The 24,898-nt window shown below is 41.5% G+C and overlaps 1 protein-coding gene across 4 annotated transcripts in view; it reads left to right on the top strand.

Annotated features, from left to right (window-relative positions):
- Positions 1–16,571: 16,571 nt before the first annotated feature.
- The window catches only part of CEP41 (centrosomal protein 41), a gene marked incomplete at its 5' end in the record, with an annotated part of 38,475 nt that continues 30,148 nt past the window's right edge, over positions 16,572–24,898 (top strand). For all 4 annotated transcript variants that reach the window (XM_084229959.1, XM_084229958.1, XM_084229957.1 and 1 more), the window contains one exon: positions 16,572–16,604. In XM_084229959.1, coding sequence (XP_084086085.1) covers positions 16,572–16,604 — 33 coding nt within the window. The remainder of the gene's footprint in view (positions 16,605–24,898) is intronic.

The raw sequence follows: 24,898 nt of genomic DNA, 5'->3' as shown, positions 1-24,898 counted from the left end.
ATACATAAAAGTGATAAACCATCATGACCAAGAGGAGTTTATCCCAATAACAGAGATTGGCTGACATGAAAATCAACTGATGATATACAATATAGTAACGGAACATATGAGAAAAAAGCATGAGGCAGACAATTTTGTAGCTACTCTAAGAATACCTTTTTTTTTTTTTATAGAGGCATGTTTTTTTATTTATTTATTTGTTTGTTTCTTTGTTTATACATGCACTGGGTACAGTCAGAAGCACGGGAGGGTGAGAGAATTCACCAGAGCCAGAGCGGGGAGCAGAGCAGGCAGAAGGACCGAAGTACACTGCTGAGGGGAGCAGCGGGCGGCAGGGGAGGTCTGCGCGCCATGTGGGACCCTCCTCCGGTGGCCGGGGAGCAGCCGGGGATCGAACCGGCACTGCAGAGGCCGCCGGCAGCTTCGCAACCCAGCGCTCAACCGCTGCGCCACCGGGGAGGCCCCCCTCTAAGAATACCTTTTAAACAATTCTCCCTCCAGCTGAATCTTGTCCAGATGAGTTAACATTATGCAAATGGTTTAGCCCCACCTGCCAACTTGCCCCACGCCTAATCACCAGCTCTGCTTTATCAACACCTTAGGCCATGCCCTGGCGATTGTTGTGATCGTCAGAGTGGACATTTGGATGACGTCAGCACTGTTGCTTCCTGACTACTTTGTTGACAAGATTCCTTTCGTAGAAAGGGTTTACATTGCAGTGGCAATCACAATGAATTCTGGGATTTCTTGTATTTTCTCAATGAGCGACAACCAGGTATTTGCCCCAAACAAGGAGAATTCCTGACTGATACACCTCGCCAAAAAACTCAAGAATCTGTGAAAGGCACTGTGTACCCTTAAATCAAAGGCATCCAGAGGTGGCTCTTCGCCACAGCCAGCTTTTGTAATTAACAGCCACTCTGAATCCCAGGAACCTGCTCTTGCTTTCTAGGCAGTAGAATTCAGCTTCTGTGCTTCCAAACCTGATTACTTACCTAGGTTTTTGCTGTTCAACTTGCGTCTCTTTTCCTGCACTTCCAAAGAAGCTTCAGCCAGGCTACCCACACCAGGAGGGCCATGGTACAAGATTTCCTTCACCAACTAGCTGGGCACCACGAACCCCAAGCTATATGTTGGCTCAAGAAGCGCAAACAGAGAATGACTGCTCTCCCCAGGGACTCTCCCCAAATAAGAAATGTCTGCAGAAAGTGGGCCTGAATTGCTCTACTAGCTAGAAACAGGTGAGAGAAGGATCTAGTGAATGCTTTGTAACTCAGTAGGAATCAGCTTGAATTAAGAAGTCACTTAAGATGGGGATCCAAGAGATATCTGAAAAACTGTGTGGAAATCTCTATGCTTATGTTGGCGAGTCACACACAAATCTTTCAGTTGTTTATCCCCAGTTCCATTTTTGGTACCAGATTGGCTCCCCATGTTTTCTGTCCTGGCAGTATTCAGAGTCATCTGCTGGCTTTTTCTCCTGCTGCAGTCAATTATTGGGGTGGTCATAAAATGTATCATCCAAACTAGAACACTTTTGAGAGTGCAACAAGTGGGTGCTATTAATTATTACACTTTGACAACAGGTATAAACTGGGATTATCCAAAGAAAAGGAGGACATGTGATCACTCTAACAATGACTCTCTGTCCCAAGGAGTTCTCTCTCTCAAAACAAACAGGAGAGCTACAATCACCACACCATTCTCTGGGGCAGACTCCTTTTAAAGACTTTATTTCTAGTATTAGAGGTAAATTGACAATGATAACTGACCAAAACAATAAGGAAGAGTTAAATGAACATAAAGTTCTTAACTTATGATCCCTAATCTAAATAACCAAATTCACTGAGTTGGCAACTAAATCTTCATGGGCTTTAGATTTCTTTTTCTTTATATAAACAACTTAGTGCAGCCCTATCACATACATATTATGGAAAATTAGAAAGTACAGACAAACCAAACTACAAAATAAAACACTACATACCCATTACCAAGAAATTACTACTATTGAATTATGTTAGCAAAAATAGTAAACTAAGAACCTCCAAATCCTCTCTTCCATAAAAGCAATGAAAAAACTGGCAAAAATCAGAACCAACTTTTCCCAGAGTTTACACAAAGGCTTATAGAAATCTGAAGAGCACTTGTTTAAAAAAAAAAAAAAAACAACCAAACACCCCAAAACAGTGGAATCTCAGTAAGACCTATGTTTTGTGACAATTTAACTTGCCTTATTCCCATGCACCCCTTTCCGACTTCATAGTAGTCTCGAAAACCAACAACCCACAATTACAGTGAAAACCAGCATCCTGGCAGCCACAGAGGGGTAGAATAGAGTTGGAGCTCCTTCAAAGCCCTATTCATAAAGAATCATCATTATCTGACCTATCGGGAAGCCCCTACTTGCTAGAAAACTCCACTTGCAAACTGGCTTTATTTGACTGGCTCAGGATTCATCCAGTGCAAAAAAAAAAAAAAAAAACACAAACACACTTACCCCAGGACATTTGTCAAAAACAATTAGAGATAATTGTTTAAACTCACACCTGAGTCAGTGGTTAATAATCAGGGCACATAATAGACTAACCAAAAAGCTTCAGGGGAAAATCTGGGAATGAAATTTCCCTAGGGACTTTTAAAATATTTACATATTTGTGGGAATCTAGAAGGCCACATGTGTATGTGGGACTTCATTCATGTCAAAGGGTATGTGCAGAGTCAGCAAAGACCTTAAGAACTCACTTGTACTAACCTTGAGCTTCTGTGCAAGCAGGAAGTGAGGGTTAGGGAAGAATTTTCAGCCGTTTAGCTGAGTGTTGCAAAAGTTCCCCAAAACACACTGAACTCCCTTACAAGGACTGGGAGATGTCTTATTGGTTCCAATAATTTCAGGAAATATCTGTCCTATTATAGCTGGCCACGAAGCTAGCAGAGCAGAGACTTCAAAGATTATATGTAACAAAAAGCACAAACTTTGAATTTGTTCAGAAAAGTCACTAAGCCAGAAAACAACAGCACACCCTGAGGAGGGGAGAGCCAGATTGCCAGTATGAATTTCAGATTACCATAGTTAATTATTTTAAATGATCAATTTCAACAAAAATTATGAGACGTGAAAATAAGAACATATGGTTAATACACAGGGAGAAAAAACAATCAGTGGAAACTCCCTGAGAAAGCCCAGACATTGGATTGAAAGGAAAAAGATTTAAATTCACTACTATAAAAATGTTCAAAGAATGAAAGGGAACCATGTCTAAAAAACTAAAGTATGATAATAATGTCTTGTCAAATATAAAATATCAGTAAAAAGATAGATACTATGTATTTTTAAAAAACAGAAATTATGTAGTTGGAAATTATAGAAATTTTAAAAAATCACTAGAGGGACTCTAAAACAGATTTGAGTAGGCAGAAGAAATAATTTGCAAACTTGAAATAGTTTAGTTGAATTATTCAGTCTGAGGGACAGGAAGACAAAAGAATGAAGGAAAATTTAAAGAATCTCAGAGATACCATCAACCAACAATAGTAGTTGGAAACTTCACTAACCCACTTTCAATAATGGGCAAAACAAATAGATTAAGCAAGGAAATAGAAGACTTAACACTATTTACCAACTTAATATGACAGCTATAGAACACACTATCCAACAATATCAGAATATACATCCTTTTAAGTGTACATGGAACTTTCCCCAAGATAGACTATAAGTTATATCATAGAACAAATCTTAATAAATTTTAAAAGACTGAAATCATACAAATTGTGTTCCCAGACCAAAATAGACTGAAATTAGGAATTGCTAAGCAAAGAAGATTTGGAGAATTAACAAATCCTCAGAAATTAAATGACACATTCTTAAATATCCACCAGGCAAAGAAAATGTCACATGAGAACTTAACAAATACTTTAAAATGAAGGAAAATAAAAACACAATATACCAAACCTTATGGGATGCAATGAATGCAGTGCTCTTGTGAAAATGTATAGCTGTAAATAGTGGTATTTAGAAAGAAAGTTTTCATTTCAATAATGTAACTCCTATATTAAGAAACTAGCAAAGAAGAACAATCTTAACCCAAAACAAACACAAAGCAAAAGTAGTAAAGAGTAAAGCTGAAATAAATGAAACAGAGAATAAAAAACAATAGAGAAAATTGTGAAACTAGAAGTTGATTCTTTGTCGACCTCCCCAGTGGCGCAGCAGTTGAGCGCTGGGCTGCGAAGCCCGCACCCTCTGTAGCACCGGTTCGATCCCCGGCTGCTCCCAGGCCACCAGAGGAGGGTCCCACATGGCGCGCAGACCTCTCCTGCCACCCGCTGCTCCCCTCAGCAGTGTACTTTGGTCCTTCTGCCTGCTCTGCTCCCCGCTCTGGCTCTGGTGAATTCTCTCACCCTGCCATGCTTCTGACTGTACCCAGTGCTTGTATAAATAAAATAAACAAACAAACAAACAAATAAATAAATCTTTTTAAAAAAGCTGATTATTTGAGAAGTTCAAAAAAATTGACAAAATGTTAACTAGACTGATAAAGAAAATAAAGAATATTCAAATTATTAAAATCAGGAACGAAAGAGGGGATCGCACTTGTGATCTAATAGAAACAAAAAAGGTTGGTAAGGAAAGTCTGTGAACAATCAGAGGCCAATACATTTGATGAAAGGCACAAATTACTAGAAAGACATAAATTATCAAACTGACTCAAGAAAAAATAATTGAATAGACCTATACCAAAGAGAGTGAATTAATCAAAACCTTGATTGAGTTAATCACGACTTTGAAATAATCAAACATCCTGCACAAAAAAGCCAGAATAAGATGGCTCCCCAGTGAATTCTACCAAATATTTTTTTTTAATTACTATAATTCACAAACTGTGGCAAAAGACAGATGAAAAAGGTATATTTCCCACTTCATTCTACAAGGCAGCTATTTCTGACACCAAAACCAAATATTACAAGAAATTAAAACTAATACCAATATTGCTTATGAATATAGACACAAAATCCTCAATAAAATATCAGAAACTGAATCTAGCAACATATGAGGAGTATATACTATGACTAGAATGCATGGTTGGTTCAACATATGAAAATCAAAGTAGTAATGTTAATAGAATAAATCACAATACCACTTATCATGTCAATAGACAAAAAAAAAGCATTTGACAAACACCCCTATTTAAAAAAAAAAAGAAACCTCAAGAAGCTATAAATAGAAGGAAAGTCTTCAATTTGACATGTGTAGCTACAAAACCCCACAGCTGACAAAGTAATAGTGAATGACTGAAAGCTTCCCTGCCTAAGTTCAGGAACAAGACAAAGTTTTCTGCTCTTGATATTTCTATTCAATATTGTATTGGCGGTTCTAGCCAGGGAGATTAAACAAGAAAAAAAAAAGATATCTAGATTGGAAAGGAAAAAATTAAAAAAAAAACACTATATTTGTAGATGTCATGATGTTGTATATAGCAAATTCTAAAGAATAAACACACACACACACACACACACACATACTATTAGCTCTAACAAATGTGAGTTCAGCAAGATTGCAGGCTACAAGATCAGTTGAATTTCTATTCCTAAATCAGTTATATTTCTATGCACTAGCAGTCAGCCAGCAGTAAACAACTCAAAATTTAGGAAACAATTCCATTTAATTACACATTTGTGTGGGTTTTTTTTTTTTTTTTTGTCTTAGAGTTCACCAACACCATCTTTTTTCCCTCTCCGTTCTGTAAATCTTCCTTTTAGTCTGAAAACATACTCAAGGCCTCTCTCCAAAATACTCAAGGTCCATTTGGCATTGCCTATCAGCAATCCCATCAATGTAGCCCCTAATGCTCCCCAGAACTCAAAGCAATCTTTGAGACAGAGCACCCCACAGAACACCCATTGGACTACCAAAGTCATTAGCTGAGGTCTTAGGGCCTATTGAAACTATCCAAGTATCCGTTTGAGCAAGACTAGCTCAACCAGGTAAATGCTGGTCTCTTCCTTCTTCCATTCCTTTCCGAGCTCTGGTCAGACCCATCTAGTCTCTAACCATATTCTCTGAGTATTTTTCTTAAACCTAACCTTTGGAAATGATTACTAAAGTAAATAAACACAAGGAAATGCAGTATAGGAAGATGAGAACTGTATCATTAGCAGGGAACAGATTTCTGAAGAGGAGAGAAAGTTGGAGGCAAGACCCTGCCCATCAGCACCAATGTGGGTCGAAAACCCTTTTCCTCCACAAGGAAGATAAAAGTCCAAAGCAAGATGTGCTCAAACCTAGAGGAGCTATGGCTGACTCGTGACACTTTGTCCTCGGCTGGAGTGAGGGTGCAAACAAAGGGAACGGGACCTCGCTGGCTGTCTCAGTGAGGGCTGGGAGAATGAGCACCTCTGCTGCCCCTGGGGTGTAGGAACTGACTGATGTATAAACCAGAACACCAATACATTCATATACAAAGAGGACACTCGTTGCCAAGTGGACCAGATGTTCATGTTGACTGGTCAGCGCATTCTCTCCCGTTGGAAAATCTACATGGAAAGCCAAATTACAATCAAGAGGTTGTTTGTGAGCATGAAATCAGAACAAAGGAAAGGAATTGGATGAGTTCTTAGTATCCATAGGGATGAACGGTGGACTGCATATTTGTGTCTAATGGTCAAAAAACAACTCTTTCCCTTGACAGGGCTGGAGACATAATGACAAATGTTTGTTCCTTGGCTCTACTTTTCAGCACTCCCTACAGACCACCCCCCTTCTGCTCACATATTCTTTCTTCAGCTGTTAAGGCCATTGATTAGGTTACAGCTCTCCTCCGCATTCCGTCATGCCTTGATTAGATTTCCAGGCGCTGCTACATCCTGTTTCCTAGGATGACATTTGCAGACATTTATTCACATCCCTTGAGTGTGGCTTTCACTAGTTTAACACTCACAGGATAATATTATTTATCAGTTAGGGGGATGCTTTAACATGGTGCCTCGTGTACAGATAAACCAGACAATAGGGGAAAAAGTTGAAAATGACCAGTGTGATAAAGAGGGAGACATCCGTCTTTGGGTTCTTCTAAGTGCTTTCATGAGCACTGTTACAGAATTCCACTCACTGGACAAATATTTATTGTGTACTATGCCAGCCACCATACCAGGCACTAGGCATATAAAGCATGAGATCTAGTATCCTGGATCTCAAGGAACTCGGGAATAGTGGAGGAGGCAGGAAAGGAAATCACTTGTCACAACACAGCATGGAAGACCCAAGGAGCTGTGGAGGAAAGAGCAGCTCCTTGAAGTCTGGGATGGGGGTTGGGACTAGTTAGGGAAGGGTCCGAGAAAGAAGTAATTTCCATCTTTATCCCTAAGGAAAAGTGAAGAGTGAGTAAAGGACTTCCCAAGCAGAAGAACCAGCAGGCTCAAAAAAGTCAGAGGCAAGACACAACATAACATAGTTGACACCATTCTGTATTTCAGAATGGCTAATCCCTTACTCTGGTAAGAGATGCTGCTGGAATGGTTGGCAAGGACCGACTTTCAAGGGTCTTGTGTGTCTGGATATGAACTTTGACCATAAGCTGTTGGGAGGGGGGGCAGGAAGGGATCGCTTAAGTGTACTGAAGTCTACTTCATCTAAAATTAATATATATAGCCAGTTCAGCTTTTGTTTTATTTTCATGGTGGTAAAATACACATAACATGAAGTTTACCATTTTAAATATTTTAAAGTACATACCATATTTTGTTTATCCATTCATCAGTCTAGGGACACTTGGGTTGTTTCCACCTTTTAGTTAGTGTGAATAATATTCTATAAAAATTGGGGCATAAGGATCTGTTTGAGTCCCTGTTTTCAGTTCTTTTGAGTGTATATCTAGGAGTAGGTTGCTGAGTCACATAGTAATTCTATGTTTATGTATTTGTGGAACCACCAAACTGTTTTTGCATAGGAATTGCACATTTTACATTCCCAACAGCAAAGCACAGCGTTTCAGTTTCTCCATATCCTCACCAACACTTGCTTTCTGTTATTTATTTACTTATTTATTTTTACTTTTTTTAAAGATTTATTTTTTTATGCATACAAGAGCTGGGGTACAGACCAGAGATGTGGAGGGTGAGAGAATTCACCAGAGACAGAGTGGGGAACAGAACAGGCAGACTGACCGAAGCACACCGCTGAGGGGAGCAGCGAGCGAGTCAGGAGAGGTCTGCTGTGCCATGTGGGTAGCTCCCTGGCTGGGGTTCAAACTCATGCTGCAGTGGCTGTGGACAGCTTCATAGGTTTTGTCTTAACCCGTTGCACCACCGGGGAGGCCCTACTTATTTAATAATAGCCATCCTATTGGGTATAAATCGTTATCTCATTGTAGTTTTGATTTTCATTTCTCTGAAGACTAATGTTATGGAGCATATTTCCATGTGCTTACTGACCTTTTTTATATCTTCTTTGGCAAAAAGAACAATTCAAATCCTTTGCTTATTTTTGAATTGTGTTTTTTTGGTGGTGGTTGCAGAATTTTAGAAGTTCTTCCCATATTCTAAATACTAACCCCTTATCAGATATGTGGTTTGCAGATGTGGTTTAAAAAATTTTATATGAGATATATGATTTGCATAGGATTTTCCCCAGTGCATGAGCTATCTTTTCATTCTCTTGATAGTGTCCTTGAAAGCACAAATGTTTTTAATTTTGATAAAGTGCAATTTATTATTTTTTTCATTTGTTGCCTAAGCTTTTGGTGTCGTATTTAAGAAATCACTGCCAATTCCATTGTCTCCAAGATACACTTTACATTTCACTTAATACGTTTAGGAATTTTAGAGTTTATACTTAGGTTTTTGTTTATTTTGAGTTCATTTTGTATTTGGTGAGAGATTCATAGTCATTGTTTTGTCTGTGGATATCCAGTTTCCATAAGACTTTCCTCTCCTAGGACTGCTTTCTTTTGATTACTGTTTGCTTGGTGTCATTTTTTAATCCATTTATTTTTAATCATCCATTTATTTTTAATCAATTGGTATTTTTATACTGAAAGTATATTTCTTATAGATAACAAAAAATTGACTTTCTTTGACCAATCTGACAATCATTGCCTTTTAATTTGGTTGTTTATACAAAAGGTTGGCAAACTTTTGCTATAAAGGACCAAATAGAAATTATTTTAGTCTTTGCAAGCCTTCCTTGCAACTGCTCAACTCTACCATTGCACTGAGAAAGAAACCATAGACATTATATACATTAATGGGCGTGACTTATTCCAATAAAACTTATTTTACCAAAACAGGCAGCAGGCAAGATTTGAGCTGAGGTCAGTAAATTAGATCATTTATATTTAATTATTCAATCAATTATATTTAAACATTTATATTTAATTATATATTTAATCATTTATATTTAATTATATATTGAATCATTTATATTTAATTATTGATATGGTTGGATATAAACCTAATGTCTTACTATTCATTTTCTATTTGTCCCACTTAGTCCTTATTCTTTTTTTTCCAGCCATCTTTAGATTAACTATTTTTATCAATCTATTTTATCCCCATTATTGGCTTATTAGTTATGACTTTTTTAAGTGGTTGCTCTATGGTTTGCTATATAGATCCTGAACTTATTATAGTGTACCTTGAAATTATATAATGTTGATATATAGTTTGAGAACTTGACAATAGTACATCTCTACTTCTCACAATCTCTGTGGTACTATTGTCATACATTTTCATTTTATGTATTATAAATCCCATAATACATTGCTACTTTTTATAATTTTCCTTTGAAATAAAAATAAAAAGGAAAATGTCTTTTGTATTTACTCTCATTTTTATCACTTTATTGCTCTTCCTTCCTTTGCATATGTCCAAATTTCCACTCGTATCCTACTTTCCCTGCCAAAGAAATTCCTTTACATTTCATTTAATATGGTTTACAGAGATTGAACTCATTTGGTTTCTATTAGTCTGAAAAAGTCTACGTCATCTCAATTTTTAAAAGATATTTGCACCTAATCTAGAATTCTAGTTGAGTCTTTTTCCCCTCCCGCACTTAAAAAAAAAATCCCCCCATTGTTCTATACTTATTGATAAGACATTTGCTGTCACCCCTTTCTTCTTCTAGCTAGTAAATATTTCCTTCTTTCCTCGGGCTGCCTTTCAGATGTTCTCTTGAAAGAAACTCTGATTTTTAGCAGATTGGTTCTGATAAATAGAAAGGGGGATTTTATTTGATTTTGTGTGTGTGTGTTGGCTGTATTTATGCTGCTTGAGGTTCTCTGAGCTTCTTGGATCTGTAGTTTGTTATCTTTATTAATTTTGACCAAATGATCCTATAACAAGAATTCTTCATCTTTGACAATGCATTTTTTCAATCTCTCATATTTCCTTTTTACTGTTTCCCATCCATCTGCCAAAATTTCCCATACTTTCATATATGTTTTATACCTTTTCCACAATATCTTTAACCTGTTACCCAGAAGTGTCTGTCTTGTAGATCTTTATTTCTCAGATCTGGTTCTGTCATGCTTTATCTTAATGAAAAGCCTTTCTCATCTCTCATTTGTCTCTTCTTTTTCAGTTGTCATAATTTGTTATTGAATGTGGGACATTATGTGTAGAAGCCAGTAGAGACTGGAGTAAATAGTACTTATGCCTGGAAACAGTTATGCCTCTGCTTCTACTAGGCTACTATTAGGCTATTCTTATGGGAAGTTGAGTTCAGCTAATCAATAGTTGAGCTGGTTTAACTGTTGCTAGCACTATCTGCAGTGCACCAGACAGTGCCATTACTTTGTGGTTAACATGGGGAGTGGGTTCCTGGAGAGCTTTTCTCAGGATTCCTGCTCTACCATTGGTTTTCAACAGCCCTGGCCCATTTGCAATACCAAGAAGTTTCTCTCCAGCTCTTACCTTTCTGTAATCGCTGGCCTGTGGTGGAGGGAGAGGTAGCCCTTGATCCTCTGGTCCAGTATCAGCCACCATCTGTGTGTCTGCTCCCAGGGTCGGACCCTTTCAGCGTTCCTTGCCTTCTCCTCTGCTCTCCGCCATGGTAGCCAAACTACCTGTATCTTTGGCGGCCCGGAGAGCCAGGCCGAGCAGCAGCCAGACCAGGCAGGCAAGGGCCTCCTGGCAGCAACCAAACTCCCCAACCCCCATGAATCTTTGTTCTCTTATTCTAGCTTTTCTCTAGCTTTCTGTCTCCTGGTCTCGCCTCAGAGTGGCGCTCCTCGCCACGCTGCCCCTGCTGCCTTTATCCCCTCCTCTAGGCACAGGTATGAGCCTGTGCTCTTTGGGCCCAGGTGTCCATAATCAAAGCTCTCATGCCCCACACCACACCCCTCAGGCCTAGGCATCCACACTAGCAGCTGGAGGGTGTAAAAATGCCCTCCTACCCTACAGTGGCCCCGGGCAGGCGAGAGTTTCCTGATTCCCTCCCAGTGGCTGTCCACCTCTGCTTTACGTTGGTGCAGGTTCTTGAACCCAAGAACCCAGTCTCACCCTCACCTTACCCATCCCCAGGACTAACAGCTTTTGCTTCTACACTTGCCCCTGAAGCCACAGAGGTTTGCTGGGATCTGAGGGTGAGCAGGATAGGTCCTTGCCTGGCCCCAGATGCAAATAGGTTTGGCTTCTACTGCTCTTCTCACCATTGGTGTAGGAGAATCTGATGCCCCCCTCCACCCCCAGGCTTAATGCCTTTGTGCTTTAATGAGAGAAGAGTCAGTTGATGGAGACCAGCAGCAGTCCGTCACTCCCTACAATGTACCACGACCACCGGGGGCTTTTTCCGGGATGCTGTCCTGTCCCCAATATTTCTTTGAGCACCCAGTGGGCACCCATGGAGATCTTGCAAGGGAATGCAAACTCCCCTTGAATTGGGGGCTCTGTATTAGTCAGGGTTCTCCAGAGAAATGCGTGTATCTAAATCATTGATCTTTTAAGACTTAAGCAGCTAGTCTACAGTTGGCAGTCTGCTGGCAGAGAACCTCCTCTTCCTCAAAGGAAGTCTGTCTTTTTTTCTTAAGGTCTTCAACAAGTTGGATAAGGCCCACCCACTTGATGGAGGGTAATCTCCCTTCCTCAAAGTCTACTAATTTTTAAAGTTAATCTCATCTGAAAATTGCCTTCACAGAAACACCCAGAATATTAGTTGACCTGGATATTGTGCCTAGTTCAGCTGACACATAAAATTAACCATCACAGCCTCCCAGTTACTCTAAACTGATCAATGAGCCCCAACTCAACCTTTAGGAATTAGTGGAACACTTAGCTGATTTCTTCTCATCCACTCTGTGGCAGGCACCTTTTCTCCAGTGCTCTGCCAAAGGTGAAGCAGTTTGCATGTCCTTTCTCTTCTTGGTATGTCACTTTTTAGAATTTGGTTAAGAGGTTTCCTTAATCCTCTGAAGGACTTAAGAAAACCTATGACTGTAGATTTTTTTTTCACCATCTTAGGATAAGAGTGATATTCTTTATAGTTTTCTAAAACCTAAATGGAAGCAGAACTCCCACTAATGTTTATTTTTACCATGGTATGTTCTTAATTATTTAAAAACCATGAAAGACCGGAATGATATTTGTGGAGTCTAGCACAGGGCTTGCAAACTAGTGGCCTGTAGATTTCATGCGAAAGCCTAGGTTTCCTCTCTTGAGAAAGGTGGACATCTGACACACCTGAATCACATTTACCAGCCTGTTCAGGGCACAGGGCTCTTGCGCTGTGCAGAGTGCCCAGGTGGACACAGTCACTTCTCAACATTGACCCCTCCCCCATCCCTTGGGCAGACCAGCTAAGACCCAGATTGGCTCCTGAAAGTCCTCCTGGGTCTGTGGCAGAGTGTGGTTCTATGCAAATCCCAAGCCAGAAGCAGAGTGTAGCATGTGACCACAAATGCCCTGGGCTTGATCAAAGATGGTAGAAGTCTCAAATCTCCCTCGGGGTGGACATCATGCACCCGTCCTACCACAGCGGGGAGTCTCCTGTGCCTCAGAAGTAGCTGCCAAACTGCACATGTGGGAATGTCAAGTTAATCAGGTGAGGAACGATGAGGCTTATTTCCTTGTTTCACCAGAAAGCCGTGTCACCTGTAATGGCCCCACAACAATCCTGAGAGGCAGGTATTATACCCCTGAGTGAGGCTGCAGGGACAGCTGAGGTCTTCCGGTGCAGGAAAGTTCCTTAACTCTGGCCTAAGTTGCAGGTGGGCCAGTGTCAGCCCTTCCTGTGAAGGCAAGTGTCCCTCCCTTGGTCACATTCCACCCTAGATACAATGACACTAAATTTTTCCCAGGATTGCAAGAACATTATCACAGAGTGGCACCCATGGGCCTGTGGGTTCATGACTAGGGGTGTGAGTCCATTGCTGGGGACACAGAGAGGGACTCTAGGCCTGGACTGGATTGGGCAGAAATTGTTTCCTTAAGCATCAGGAAATGCATGCCATTTAGAAATGAAGGTGAAGGAAGGGCGCCAAGGCCCACAACTGAGATGCAATCTTAGGAGACAGGTATGAAGGGAGGGTGCTGTCCTCTGGTCAGGAAGTCAGCTTAGGGGTGAGGGATGGCAAGTTCGTTGGACCGGGTGAGGCTAGGTGGAAGATGGCTCTAAGATGGAGAGGGAGAAAGTTGTAGGCTGAAAAGGACAAGACTGCTTGACACCTAAAACCTAAATGCCTATCCAATTCCCTGGGTGGGGAGGCTGATGGGCGAGGACCAACCAAGCTCAGGAGCACCTAAAACACGAACTATCCTTAAAGCAGCCACGCTTACCTATGGGGGGTTCCCACCAAGTCTGCAGAGACTAAAAGCTTTTTGGAACATATACAGGGTTAAAAGGAAGACATCAAACAAATGGAAGTTCATAAGAGCACTTCTAACTTCGTGAAAAATAAGATTAATCAGTGGAAGTAGGAACTTTTAAAGAAAAGAATCAGAACTTCTTCTCTTCCGAACAAAGCTCGAACCTCTTAGCAATCACCACTCTGATTGCAAGGATCTCGCTCAAGTGTCTGGAGAGTCTTTTACTGCCAAGAATGGGAGAGCGGGGCACTTCACACGGAGGAATTACACAGACTTCAAGGCTGCTCTAAATCAGCCCAGACAAAGGCCATCGACAATTTACAGACTGAAGTCGGAATCAGGCTTTTTGTTTCTTAGGGAGAGAATGTTTTTATTAAAGTATAAAATTAATTCACAGTCACTGGAAAAAATCTGTAGAATACACAAATGTATAAAAAAAAATAAAACAAATAACTACAGTCCATAATCCAGAGATGGTTTACATTTTAAATACATTTTTCCTGTAGAGATATGTTTTTCTCCACAAATCAGGATTATAATAAATAAAAATTTGTTTACAGCTCTTTTCATTTACTGTTTCAGGAACAGTTCTCCATTGCCTTAATTATTTCTTCAAATGTACTTCTTAATGGTTCCATAATGTTGTTTTTATGGGTAGGCTATCATTTATTATCATTTTTAAACAGATGATCAATTAGATTGTTTCAATTTTTCATCATTTTAAATAAATAAGATTGTAGTAAACATTTTGAGCCTCTGATTATATTCTTAGGAGGAACTTTTAGAAAATTAAAATTTAAGGGTTTGTTGACACCCACTCTCAGATTACTTTCCAAAATGGTCACATATTTTTTTATAATCACATTCGCAATATAAGCTCACACTTGTTTCGGGAATCATTATCCGACAAAGCATTATCACCAAAAAAAAAAAAAAAAAAAAGAGAGAGAGAGAATAAAAAGCCTGTGTCTGCTTGTCAGTTGAAAAAACAAACAGGATCTAGGTGTATTATATTTCTTGCATTATTAGTTGGATAGTTCTGCCTGTGTTTATCAAATGTTCTATGAATTAGCCTTTTGTGCCATTTACCTAATTTTTATATTGGGACTAAGTTAGAAAATTTATAACCATCCTCAATGCCTTCCTAATCCTTGCACCTCTTACCTCTTCTCATATATATCAATTAATTTTACCTGCAAATGTCTTCAAATCGCCCTTCCCCCTCTTTCACACCCTCTTTTAGTTTAGTCCCTTATTGTTGCCCTCTCTTTTTCCCTTTCTCCTATTTATTTTACTCAGTGTCTATCACCCACCCCACCCCCACCCCCACCCCCACCCCCACATTACATCAGGTAAGCACACAGGCCTAAGTAATATTGTATCTAGAAGCTTCTGATCGCTTTGCAAAAGCTTGTAGAAAAGTATCTCCTCCTCCTTAGCCCCCCCCTTCTTTGTAGTCCCAACTCTTATTCTAGAGGGGGGATAAGAAACAGGATTTTAGGGAGGTTGAAGGACTAGAGAACAATAGGCAAGTTAAGTCAAACACAGAAGGCATGAAAATGCAAGAGACAGCTGGGGTTGTTGAAAAACCTGGAGGTCAAGCAGCTGTCAGTGACATCACAATTCAAGGTGTGGTGGCCCTAAAGTAGGGTGTGTAAGTGTCTGAGAGGACTGGGGCCTAGTGAGGTCACGTTGTTCAATGGTCATCTGCACAGACTCTGCGGTAGCTCAGCTGTGTGCTATCATTCACAAGCTGGGAACCAGTGGGTATGGAACAGCTCAGGGTAACCTTTCTCCATTCCTGGAAAAACAACTTAGAGCAAAGGACAAAGGGTTACTGTGTTGTTCCTCCCATGTAAAAGGAAATAATAATTTTGATGGATTTGGTGGGACATTTTGGAGCCAAGTCAAACTGTGTGTGTGATTGTTTTGTAAAGGTGCTAGGACTTAATTTTCAGATCTGGAATAAGAACAGGTGGTGGCTGGTGGCAGGAGTCACAATGGTTTCCATGACAACGGGACTGGGTCTTAGTCATCCTCCCATCCTCCACAAAACCCACTGCAGCTTTTCTCATAAGGTGCTTATTAAATATTTGTTAAATGAATGATGAACTACAGAATGGTGTGTGCGCTTTGCAATTAAGGCTGTCGTTCTCTAGCTAGCGAAAAGCTTTTAAAGCAACAATAATTACTGTATTTACGCATGTTATTTTGCACAATTTGCATATTAACTTAACCTGAAAATAATAAGCTACTGATTCCCATTCCTGCTGAACAACCCCGTCCCATATCTTTTCCCCATTGTGGAAAAAACAGCCCAGATGTTTGGTTAAATTGCTCATAAAGGGGTGTGGGGGGCGGGGAGAGTGCCTAGTTGGGTATTTGGGCTCCCACATTTGCCAGAAGCACTGGTTGCTCCCCCTAAGCCCCCTCGTTTCTCCCCCTTGGTCCCCAACTCTGCGCTGCCGCCCCCGCGCAGCCCCGCCCCCGCGCCCCTCTTCCCGCGCTCCGGCTGGACCCCGCCGGGTCCCGCAGGGCACAAAAGGCCACCGCTGCCGGCGTCCCGCGTTGCCCTTAGCAACCATTGAGCTGCGCCTCGCTCTCCCTTGACCCCGCCACGAGGCAGTAAAAGGGGCCGCCATTGGCTGGCCGGGAACGACGAGCCAATCGGAGAAGCGGTTGCAGGGAGGCGGCCGAGCGAGGCTGTGGGGGTAGGAAGCTAGGGTTAGAGGCCGCCGGTGAGGCTAGAACCCCGAGCGTGGTCGGTTGGAGCCAATATGTCTGTCCGGAGGCACATTGGGAATCCTGAGGTGAGGGCCAGGTCCCGGCCGCAGAGCCGGAGGGGCGGGAGCACCGGAAAGGCTCCACGTGGGAGGGCCGAGCGCCGGCACTTCCGCCGCCGGAAGGCGGGAAGCGCGGCGTGAGGAGGGTCGGCGGGAGGAGGCGGGGCGCCGGGGGTCGCGGAGCCTGGGCCTGCGCGTGCTCGCCGGGCGCTGGGCTTTGCCGCCGAGAAGAGCAAGTGCACAAAGACACCGCCCCTCCCCTCAAAGGGCTTGCCGTCTAGGAGTGGCAGTTCCAAAGCATAAGTCAACCACCCATGAAGCCCCAGCACGGAAAGTAACAATCAAAGGCGCCATCATTTCGCATTGGGGGGAGACAGGAAGAGCAGGGCCGAGCAGACCAGGCTATCTGGAAAAGGAAGCAAAATAGGACACTCTGTGTATCCCCCTCCCCACAGGCCCTTTACTTTCTTGTCTGTTTCACTCCAGTGTCCAGTAGCGTCTGTGGTCATTTAGTGTCAGCCAATGTTTGTTGGCATTCCTGCCCTGCTGCGGGGGCCAGACATACAAACAGGTGAGGCCGGGCCTTGATCAGTTCAATCTCAGGAGGGGGACTTGGCAACAGAATTTGAGGATAATGTGGTTGGGGGACAAGATGTTAAAAATAGCACAGAAGAAAGTTAGGACTTAACTGAGGGAGAGAAGATCCCTGGAGGGGGCCTGAAATGGTAAGACCATTAGCCCAGTGAGGGGGCATCCCAGCTAGAGGGAACATGACCACAGATATGGAGGTGGGAAACTGGGGAGTGGACAGTGCTTTTTTTTTTTAAAAAAGATTTATTTATTCATACAAGAGCTGGGGTACAGGCCAGAGGTGCAGGGGATGAGAGGACTCACCAGAGACAGAGTGGGAGCAGAACAGGCAGCCTGACGAAATACACTGCTAAGGGGAGCAGAGGGTGAGTCAGGAGAGGTCTGCTGTGCCATGTGTGTAGCTCCTTGGCCAGCCAGCCAGGGATCGAACTCCTGTTGGTGAGGCATTGGATAGCTTCATAGGTTGTGTCTTAACCCCTTGCGCCACCAGGGAGGCCTGACAGTTCCTTTTAGAGAACCCAGAGGGCCCTCATACTGAATAGGCCGTGTTACATCTCATGGTGAATGCCTGAGAACTACATTGAGAAAATGGTGAGGCTGTCTTTAGATATGTTATGATGTCACCATGGAGCTGGGGGAGGCAGATGTGGAGAGTGGCAATTTGACTGCCACATGTTTATCTTGCCTGCTGGTTGGATTTTGAGAAGCTTTTGAGGAATTTTAAGGGGGTGACATGGTCAGGTTTGCATTTTAGCCAGATAGCTGTAGTCACATCATGGAGGATGGTGTTCAGGAGGCCGGGCCTGTAGATAGGGAAGTGGTTGGGTGGTTATTATAATTCAGACCTAAAGTAAGGCTGGGGAGCTAGGAACCAAATGGACAAATATTTAAGTAATAAAATTATTAAGACTTCATGATTAGCTTTGAGAGTGAGAGTGTGATGAAGAACTTCCCAGCTCGGGCTAGTCAGTTGTGCGTGTGATGCCATTAGGGAGGTAATGAATATGGGAGGAAGAGAAGGAAGGAGTCGTCTCAGGGTCGTGTTGAGGATGCCTTGTTAGTGTTCTAGAGGAAGAGATCACACTTATTCTCTTATTTTGGTGAAACAATTTCCTGGAGTTTCTTGGGAAAGAGTGCATGAGAATTGTATTTTTAAATTTTAAGCCTAAAATGTTTTTCTGCCTTCCCACTTATTTGTGAGAGTTTTAGTGTGTGTAGAAGTCTTAGCTGCAAATCATCAGCATACTGAAAATGTCATATCATGGTCTTCTAGCAGCTAGCGTTGCTGTGGAGTCCAAAGCCATCATGTTCCTTTGCATGTGACTTGATTATCCCTTTCTGGAAACTTGTGGAATCTTCTTTTTGTCCCTAGTGTTATAACATTTCATGAACACATTTCTTACTGTGGGTCTATGTTCACTGTCTCCACAAACACAGGTCTTTCTCATCTGTAGGATTTTCTTGGATTATTTTGTTGTTGACTTTCTCTGTATTATCATTTCCATCCTCTCTTTCTTAAATTTATTATTCTGATGTTGCTTTTATACCGTTTGCCTGATTTTCTTAAATGTTATCTTCTGTCTTCCACATCTTTATCTCTTTGCAAGATTTAATTCATCTTCCAAACCTATTGAGTTTTTCATTTGTCATCAGGTTTTTAATTCTTAAGCGCTCTGTTTTGAACTCTGATGACCTTTAAAACACTGTTTTATTTAAAAATTTAAATAAAATGTTAAGAAAAAATGAAATATAGATTCACAGAAAGTTACAAAAATAGTACAAATTGGGTCCATCCTTCATCCAGTTTTCCCCCATGCTTATATGTTCTATGAATACAATGTCAAAACTGGAAAATTGACATTTGTGCAATGTATGCATAGTTCTAGGGTATTCTATCACATGTGTTGATTTAATGTAATGAAGATTTGCATGTGTGTAGATATAGAACTATATGGTCACCACAAATATCTCCCTTGTGCTACCCCTTCCTAGTCATATCCATGTTCCTGCCCCTTGCTGTTCTAACTTCTGGCAACCACTAATATGTTCTCCATTTCTGTAATTTTGTGATTTTGAGAATGGCACATAAACATAATCAGTGCAATATGTGACCTCTGAGATTGGCATTTTTTTCCACTCAGAATAATGACCTTGAGATGCATTGAAGTTGTTGCCTATTGCAATAGTTAATTCCTTTTTATTACTGATTAATAATGTTTAATAATAATAATGTATTTATTACTGATTAATAAAATCTGGTATGGATGTTGTTGACCAACAATTGTGGGATATTTTGATTGTTTTTAGTTTGAGTCTATTATAAATAAAGATATGAAATTTTAGGTGTAGATCTTTCTGTGGACATTAATTTTCATTTCTTTGGGATAGATACTGAGGGGTACAGTTGTATGGTAAGTTTGCATTTAGTTTTTTTCAGAAACTGCCAAACTATTTTCTAAAGTGGCTGTGCCATTTTACATTCCCAAGACCAGTGTAAGAGCAATTCCATTTTTGCACATTCTTGGTCATATCTGGTGTTTCAATAATTTTTTTTGGTTGCTTCAATAACTGTGTAATGACATCTTAGCATGGTCTTAACCTGCATTGCCCTGATGGATACCAAAGTTGAATGTCTGACATCTTTTTTTGTATCATTTCCATCCTTATATCCTCTTTGATAAGATATCTGTGTCTTTTGTCTAACTTTTTTTTTAACTATTGTTCTGCTTGTTTTTGTTGGTATTTTTTTGTGAATGTTGCCAAAACAATGCTAATTAGGATTACATTTCCTTTCTCATTGCTTTTTGTTTTGCCTGGAGTTCCTATTTTCTCTTATTTTTATTCTGTACTATATAGACATTTTAAAAAATAATGTAGGAAATCTATAATGTAGCCTGTTTGCTACATCTCATAGTTGGAATCATGCAATTATAAAACATTACTTACAATGTTTTAAAGGTTCATCCATGTTGTATATCAGTACTTCATTCTTTTTTTATTACTGAATACTATTCCTTTGCAAAAAAATAACATATTTTATTTATCTGTTATTTTATTAATGGACTTTTCCACTTTGGAGCTGTTATGAATGATACTACTATGAATATTCTTGTACAAATGTTCCTATATAAGGATATGAGTTTTCATTTCTCCAATAATAGTGTTTAAAAATACTTTACCCTCTGTGTAGTCTTCAGTTTCCTCCATATTGCTATTTTCTTTTTGTTTTCTTGGAGATGTTTATATTCGGCAGCTATAACAAAATACTCCAGACAGTGACTCAAACAACAGAAATTGATTTCTTATAGTTTTGGAGACAGCGAAGTTCAAAATTAAGATGCTGACTGATTTGGTCAGGTGAGAGCCCTCTCCTGGCTTGCAGAAGACCATCTTCTTGCTGTATACGCATATGATAACTTCCTTCTGTGTGCGCGTGTGGACAGGGAGTGAACTCTTTAATATCTCTTTTCATGAGAACACCAGTCCTATGGGATTATGACTTTATGGTCTCATTTAACCCTACTTACCTCCTAAAAGTTCTATCTGCAAGTAAAATCACATTGGGAATTACAACTTCAACATACAGATTTTGGGCACTACAATTTTAGTCATAGCAATGTTCTCAGACTAATATTGAATTCTATGTTGTTCATTTATGTTTTCCAGTAGGAGACAGAAAAAAGGTGCTTGGGATCTCTGGGTATTTGGGAGGGATTGATGATGGTGAGCTTAATTAATTAATGATGGTGAGCAATAGGTCAGGATTCAGAAACTTTCCCTCCTAAATCCACATCTTTTCTCTCAGGCTAGTCATTTTTCCCAGAGAACTCCAGTTTCCTGAGAGTAGAAGACTAGTTGAGTTCCTGGAGGACTTAAGCCTAGGGGCTAAGTCTCCATGTTAGCATATATCATTCACCTTAACACCCTTATTGTCAGTAATGATGTCTTTGCTATTCCCTGTGTCTGGAGACCTTCAGTCCAGAAACCCCTTTCAGGGAATAAATCTGTATCTGCCATGGTTGGGGGTGGGGGGCCACTCTACAATGGGACAGAAGGAGAGGGATTTGGAGATCCAACTATTCAGTCAGCCTTTGACCAATCCTTATTTCAGCGCACTTTTTTTTACTCTCCACTTCTGGAGAGGCTTTGGGCTTTTAATAATTGTTCTCACTTTCCCCTCAACTTTCTAGAGTCCATCAAGCCATTTTCACTTATTGATCTGCTCTCTAGGCTTCAAAATCTATTGCTGTCACTTCCCTTCTCAATTTTTTTAGTTTCATGTCCTCAAATATACTTTTAGTGATGTTTTATTGAGGTTTTGGAAAGAAGCGAAATCAAATTATATGTATTCTTTCAAAATGCTATTTTTCCCCAGTAGATCATGCTCTACCAATTATTTTATTTGCTTCCTCATCTCTGACATACTAACAGGAAAGTGAGATAGAGACCTTGTCTCCATTGTCCCACTGTGTAACACAGTAGTTAGTTGTTCCCTAAATGTTGAATAAAAAAATGAATATATGTCTGAGCTGGAAAGAGAAGTCAAGGCTAGAGGTCTCTGTGAGGAAATCAGAAACTCAGCAATGGAATTAAACCCAAGTGGTTAGTGCACAGAGAACCTATAGATTGAAAAGATGGGGGAACACAGTGTTTGAGTGGTTGACAGAGGAATGAGCAGTGTATCAGTGGAGAATCAGAGGAGAGAGATGAAACTGAGGTCAAGGTGGGGCTACACAGCAGTGTCACATGGTACAACAAGCTTGAGTCAGTTAGACTGAAAAGTGGCCATTATTTTTGGCAATGAGGGAACCCTGATGTTGGCTCACTACTGTAGGAACCACCATAGAGTGGTGGAGATAGTAACCACATTGCAGTGGATTGAAGAATGAGGTGCAGCTCCCCAGTGCCACTTTTTATTTTTCCAAAGAACCTAGCTAGAAAGGGGAAAGTGTGGGTGGGTTCCCAATTCTATATTAATTTGTAATGAATCACCCCCACATTTAGTGGCTTGAAATAACACTAGTCCTTTTTATCTCTCATGCTCCGGAGGTTGACTGGGCTCAGCCAGGTGGTTCTTTTTTGGGGATTTTTCATGGGGTTTTGCAGACAGACTGCAGCAAGCCTTATCTTGAAGGTTTCTTGAGTCACATGAATGGATGTTGATGCATCCGTTGTCGGAGACCTCAACTGGCATTATCAGCCATACCACTTACAAATGGCTTTTTCTATGTGGCTTGGCCTTCCTCAAGCATGTGTTCCAAGAACAAGAGTACTGAGAGAACCAGGTAGAAATCCTATTTTGCCTTTTATGATCTAGCCTCAGAAGTCACAGGCCCATCTACATTCAAAGGGTGGGAACATAAGCCCCACCCCTTAGTAGGAGGAGTATCAACACCCCAGTGTAAGCAGGAGGGGAAATTCTGTTGTAGCCATCTTGAAAAATAGTCAACCACATGTACCTGCCGGTGAAGTGGAGGCTGCTACATAGGTGGGTAGGATGGGTACTTCAGATCGGTATAATTGGACCAGATTAAAATTCCCTATTAAAAAATTGTTCCCTTTGAAAGACCTATTTGAAATGTAAGATTGTAACTCTTTTTTTTTTATAGAGGCATGTTTTATTTATTTATTTGTTTGTTTGTTTTGTTTATACATGCACTGGGTACAGTCAGAAGCGCGGGAGGGCGAGAGAATTCACCAGAGCCAGAGCAGGGAGCAGAGCAGGCAGAAGGACCGAAGTACACTGCTGAGGGGAGCAGCGGGCGGCAGGAGAGGTCTGCGCACCATGTGGGACCCTCCTCCAGTGGCCGGGGAGCAGCCGGGGATCGAACTGGCACCGCAGAGGCCGCTGGCAGCTTCGCAACCCAACGCTCAACCGCTGCGCCACCGGGGAGGCCCTAAGATTGTAACTCTTGAGGGGGAGAAACTAGAGACCACCTCGCTTCAGGCCTCCTCTTTCCTTCCTCCCCTCTCACAAACTCAACCTGCTGTTTTTGCTTCTTTTCCTGTCAGTTTATTGTCACTGCCTCCCCCAGGGTCATCAGCACTGTCTTGGTTTGCTCAATCCAAATTCACTTTTCTGTTGTTATCTTACTTAACCTGCAGTGTTTGCTTGTTCACATCTGACCCCTTGTTCCTTAACTTGACAGCATCGACTGCTACTGGCCATGGCCATCTCCTTCTCCCTGAAATTCTAATTTTCTCAAGCCATTTTCTTCTGGCCTCTTGTGAATGTCATCCACAGTGCTTTCTTCCATCCAAGTTTAAACACTGAGGTTTTTCTTCTGAGTCTACATGCTCTCCGGGAGTGATTTTGTCTATTCCCCTGGCTTGCCAGGCTGCCTGTATGCTGACCACTCCAAAATGTTGTCTTTTCTAACCCAGATACTGCTAATGAGCTCCAGGCCCTAATAGCCAGCTGAGCACTTCCATTATGGTAACCCACAGACCCCTCCTACTCAACATGCCTCAAAACTGAAAACTTTGTGTTTCTCAATATGTGCTTTCTCCTCAAGTCCCTTTCCCGGGGAATGGTGTTCCCCATTATGCCAGTCACTTTTAAATCATAGATTGTATACCTCAAAGATTCCTTGAAATTGTCTTCCTCATGTCTACTGCTACTTTCTTAGGCTCACAGATCCTCTTCACACAACAGCCTCCTCACTGTTGTCGGTGCCTGATTCCTGGATATGATCCTATTATAGGGATGCCGGGGTAATCTTTCTAAAACAGAAATCTGATACCGCCACTCCTCCTTAAATATCTCCAGTGACTCCCTATCATCTACACTTGGGTTTCTCAAGTTCAACATTATTGACATTTGGGGCCAGCTAATTGTTGAGGGAGAAGACAGGCTTTCCCAGCTTGTGGGATGTTTAGTAGCATCCCTGGCTTCTACTCACTAGATACCAGTAGCACCTCCACCCACTTCTGACAGCCTAAAATGTCTTCAGATACTAATGATTTCCCCCAGAGATGAGGGAGCAAAATCACCTCTGTTCGAGAACCAGCGATGAACAGGATATAATCCAGACTTCTTAGCATGGACACCCTTTTATGAGGTGCCCCGGCCTGCCTCTTCAGCCCCATTCAACCCCAAGTTGCCCCTCTGAAGGGTTGCCAGTTATGAGGAACCCTGTACCTCCCACCCTCTCTTTGGCTTGACTAACTTCCGTGGCCCTGAGAATCCAGCTCAGAAGCCACCCCTCATGAAACAGCTCTTGACTCCTCCGGTCTGGATTAGGTGCCCGTCTCACCCGCTACCTGCTCATCACACAGGCAGCATCTGTCTGTTCCCTTGTCTTTCTTCCAAGTATCACGAGAGCTGGATGGCAGGCACGGTGTTGTTTTTACCCCCGTGTCCTCAGCACAGTGGCTTGCTCCTGGTCGACACCCAGTAAGTGTCAGCTGAATGAATGGTCGGGCCTCAATAAGGCTTTGTTGGATGGATGAATAGTCGTCCTTGAGACCGCTTCTTTTCTCAGCTCTTTCACTTTCCACCATTCCATCCTGTTTATGTAATTGAGAGAGAGGAAAAAAAGCAAGCCAGTTGGTCAGTAGGTCAAGAAACAGTAGTCACCCCCAAAGCAAGAATTTGAAGGGAAAAAGCATGGCTGTTCCCTAACTTAGTGGTGCGTGGAACAGAGAGGTGCACACTCATAGTCTTGCACTGTCGTGGATACTAGAAAGTCAGGAACTAGAGGTTGGACCAGAATGCAAAAGAAATAGCA

The sequence above is a fragment of the Talpa europaea genome (genome assembly GCF_964194135.1).
Source record: "Talpa europaea genome assembly, chromosome: 3".
Taxonomy (NCBI): Eukaryota; Metazoa; Chordata; class Mammalia; order Eulipotyphla; family Talpidae; genus Talpa; species Talpa europaea.
This window is presented reverse-complemented; position numbering and strand designations above follow the sequence as displayed.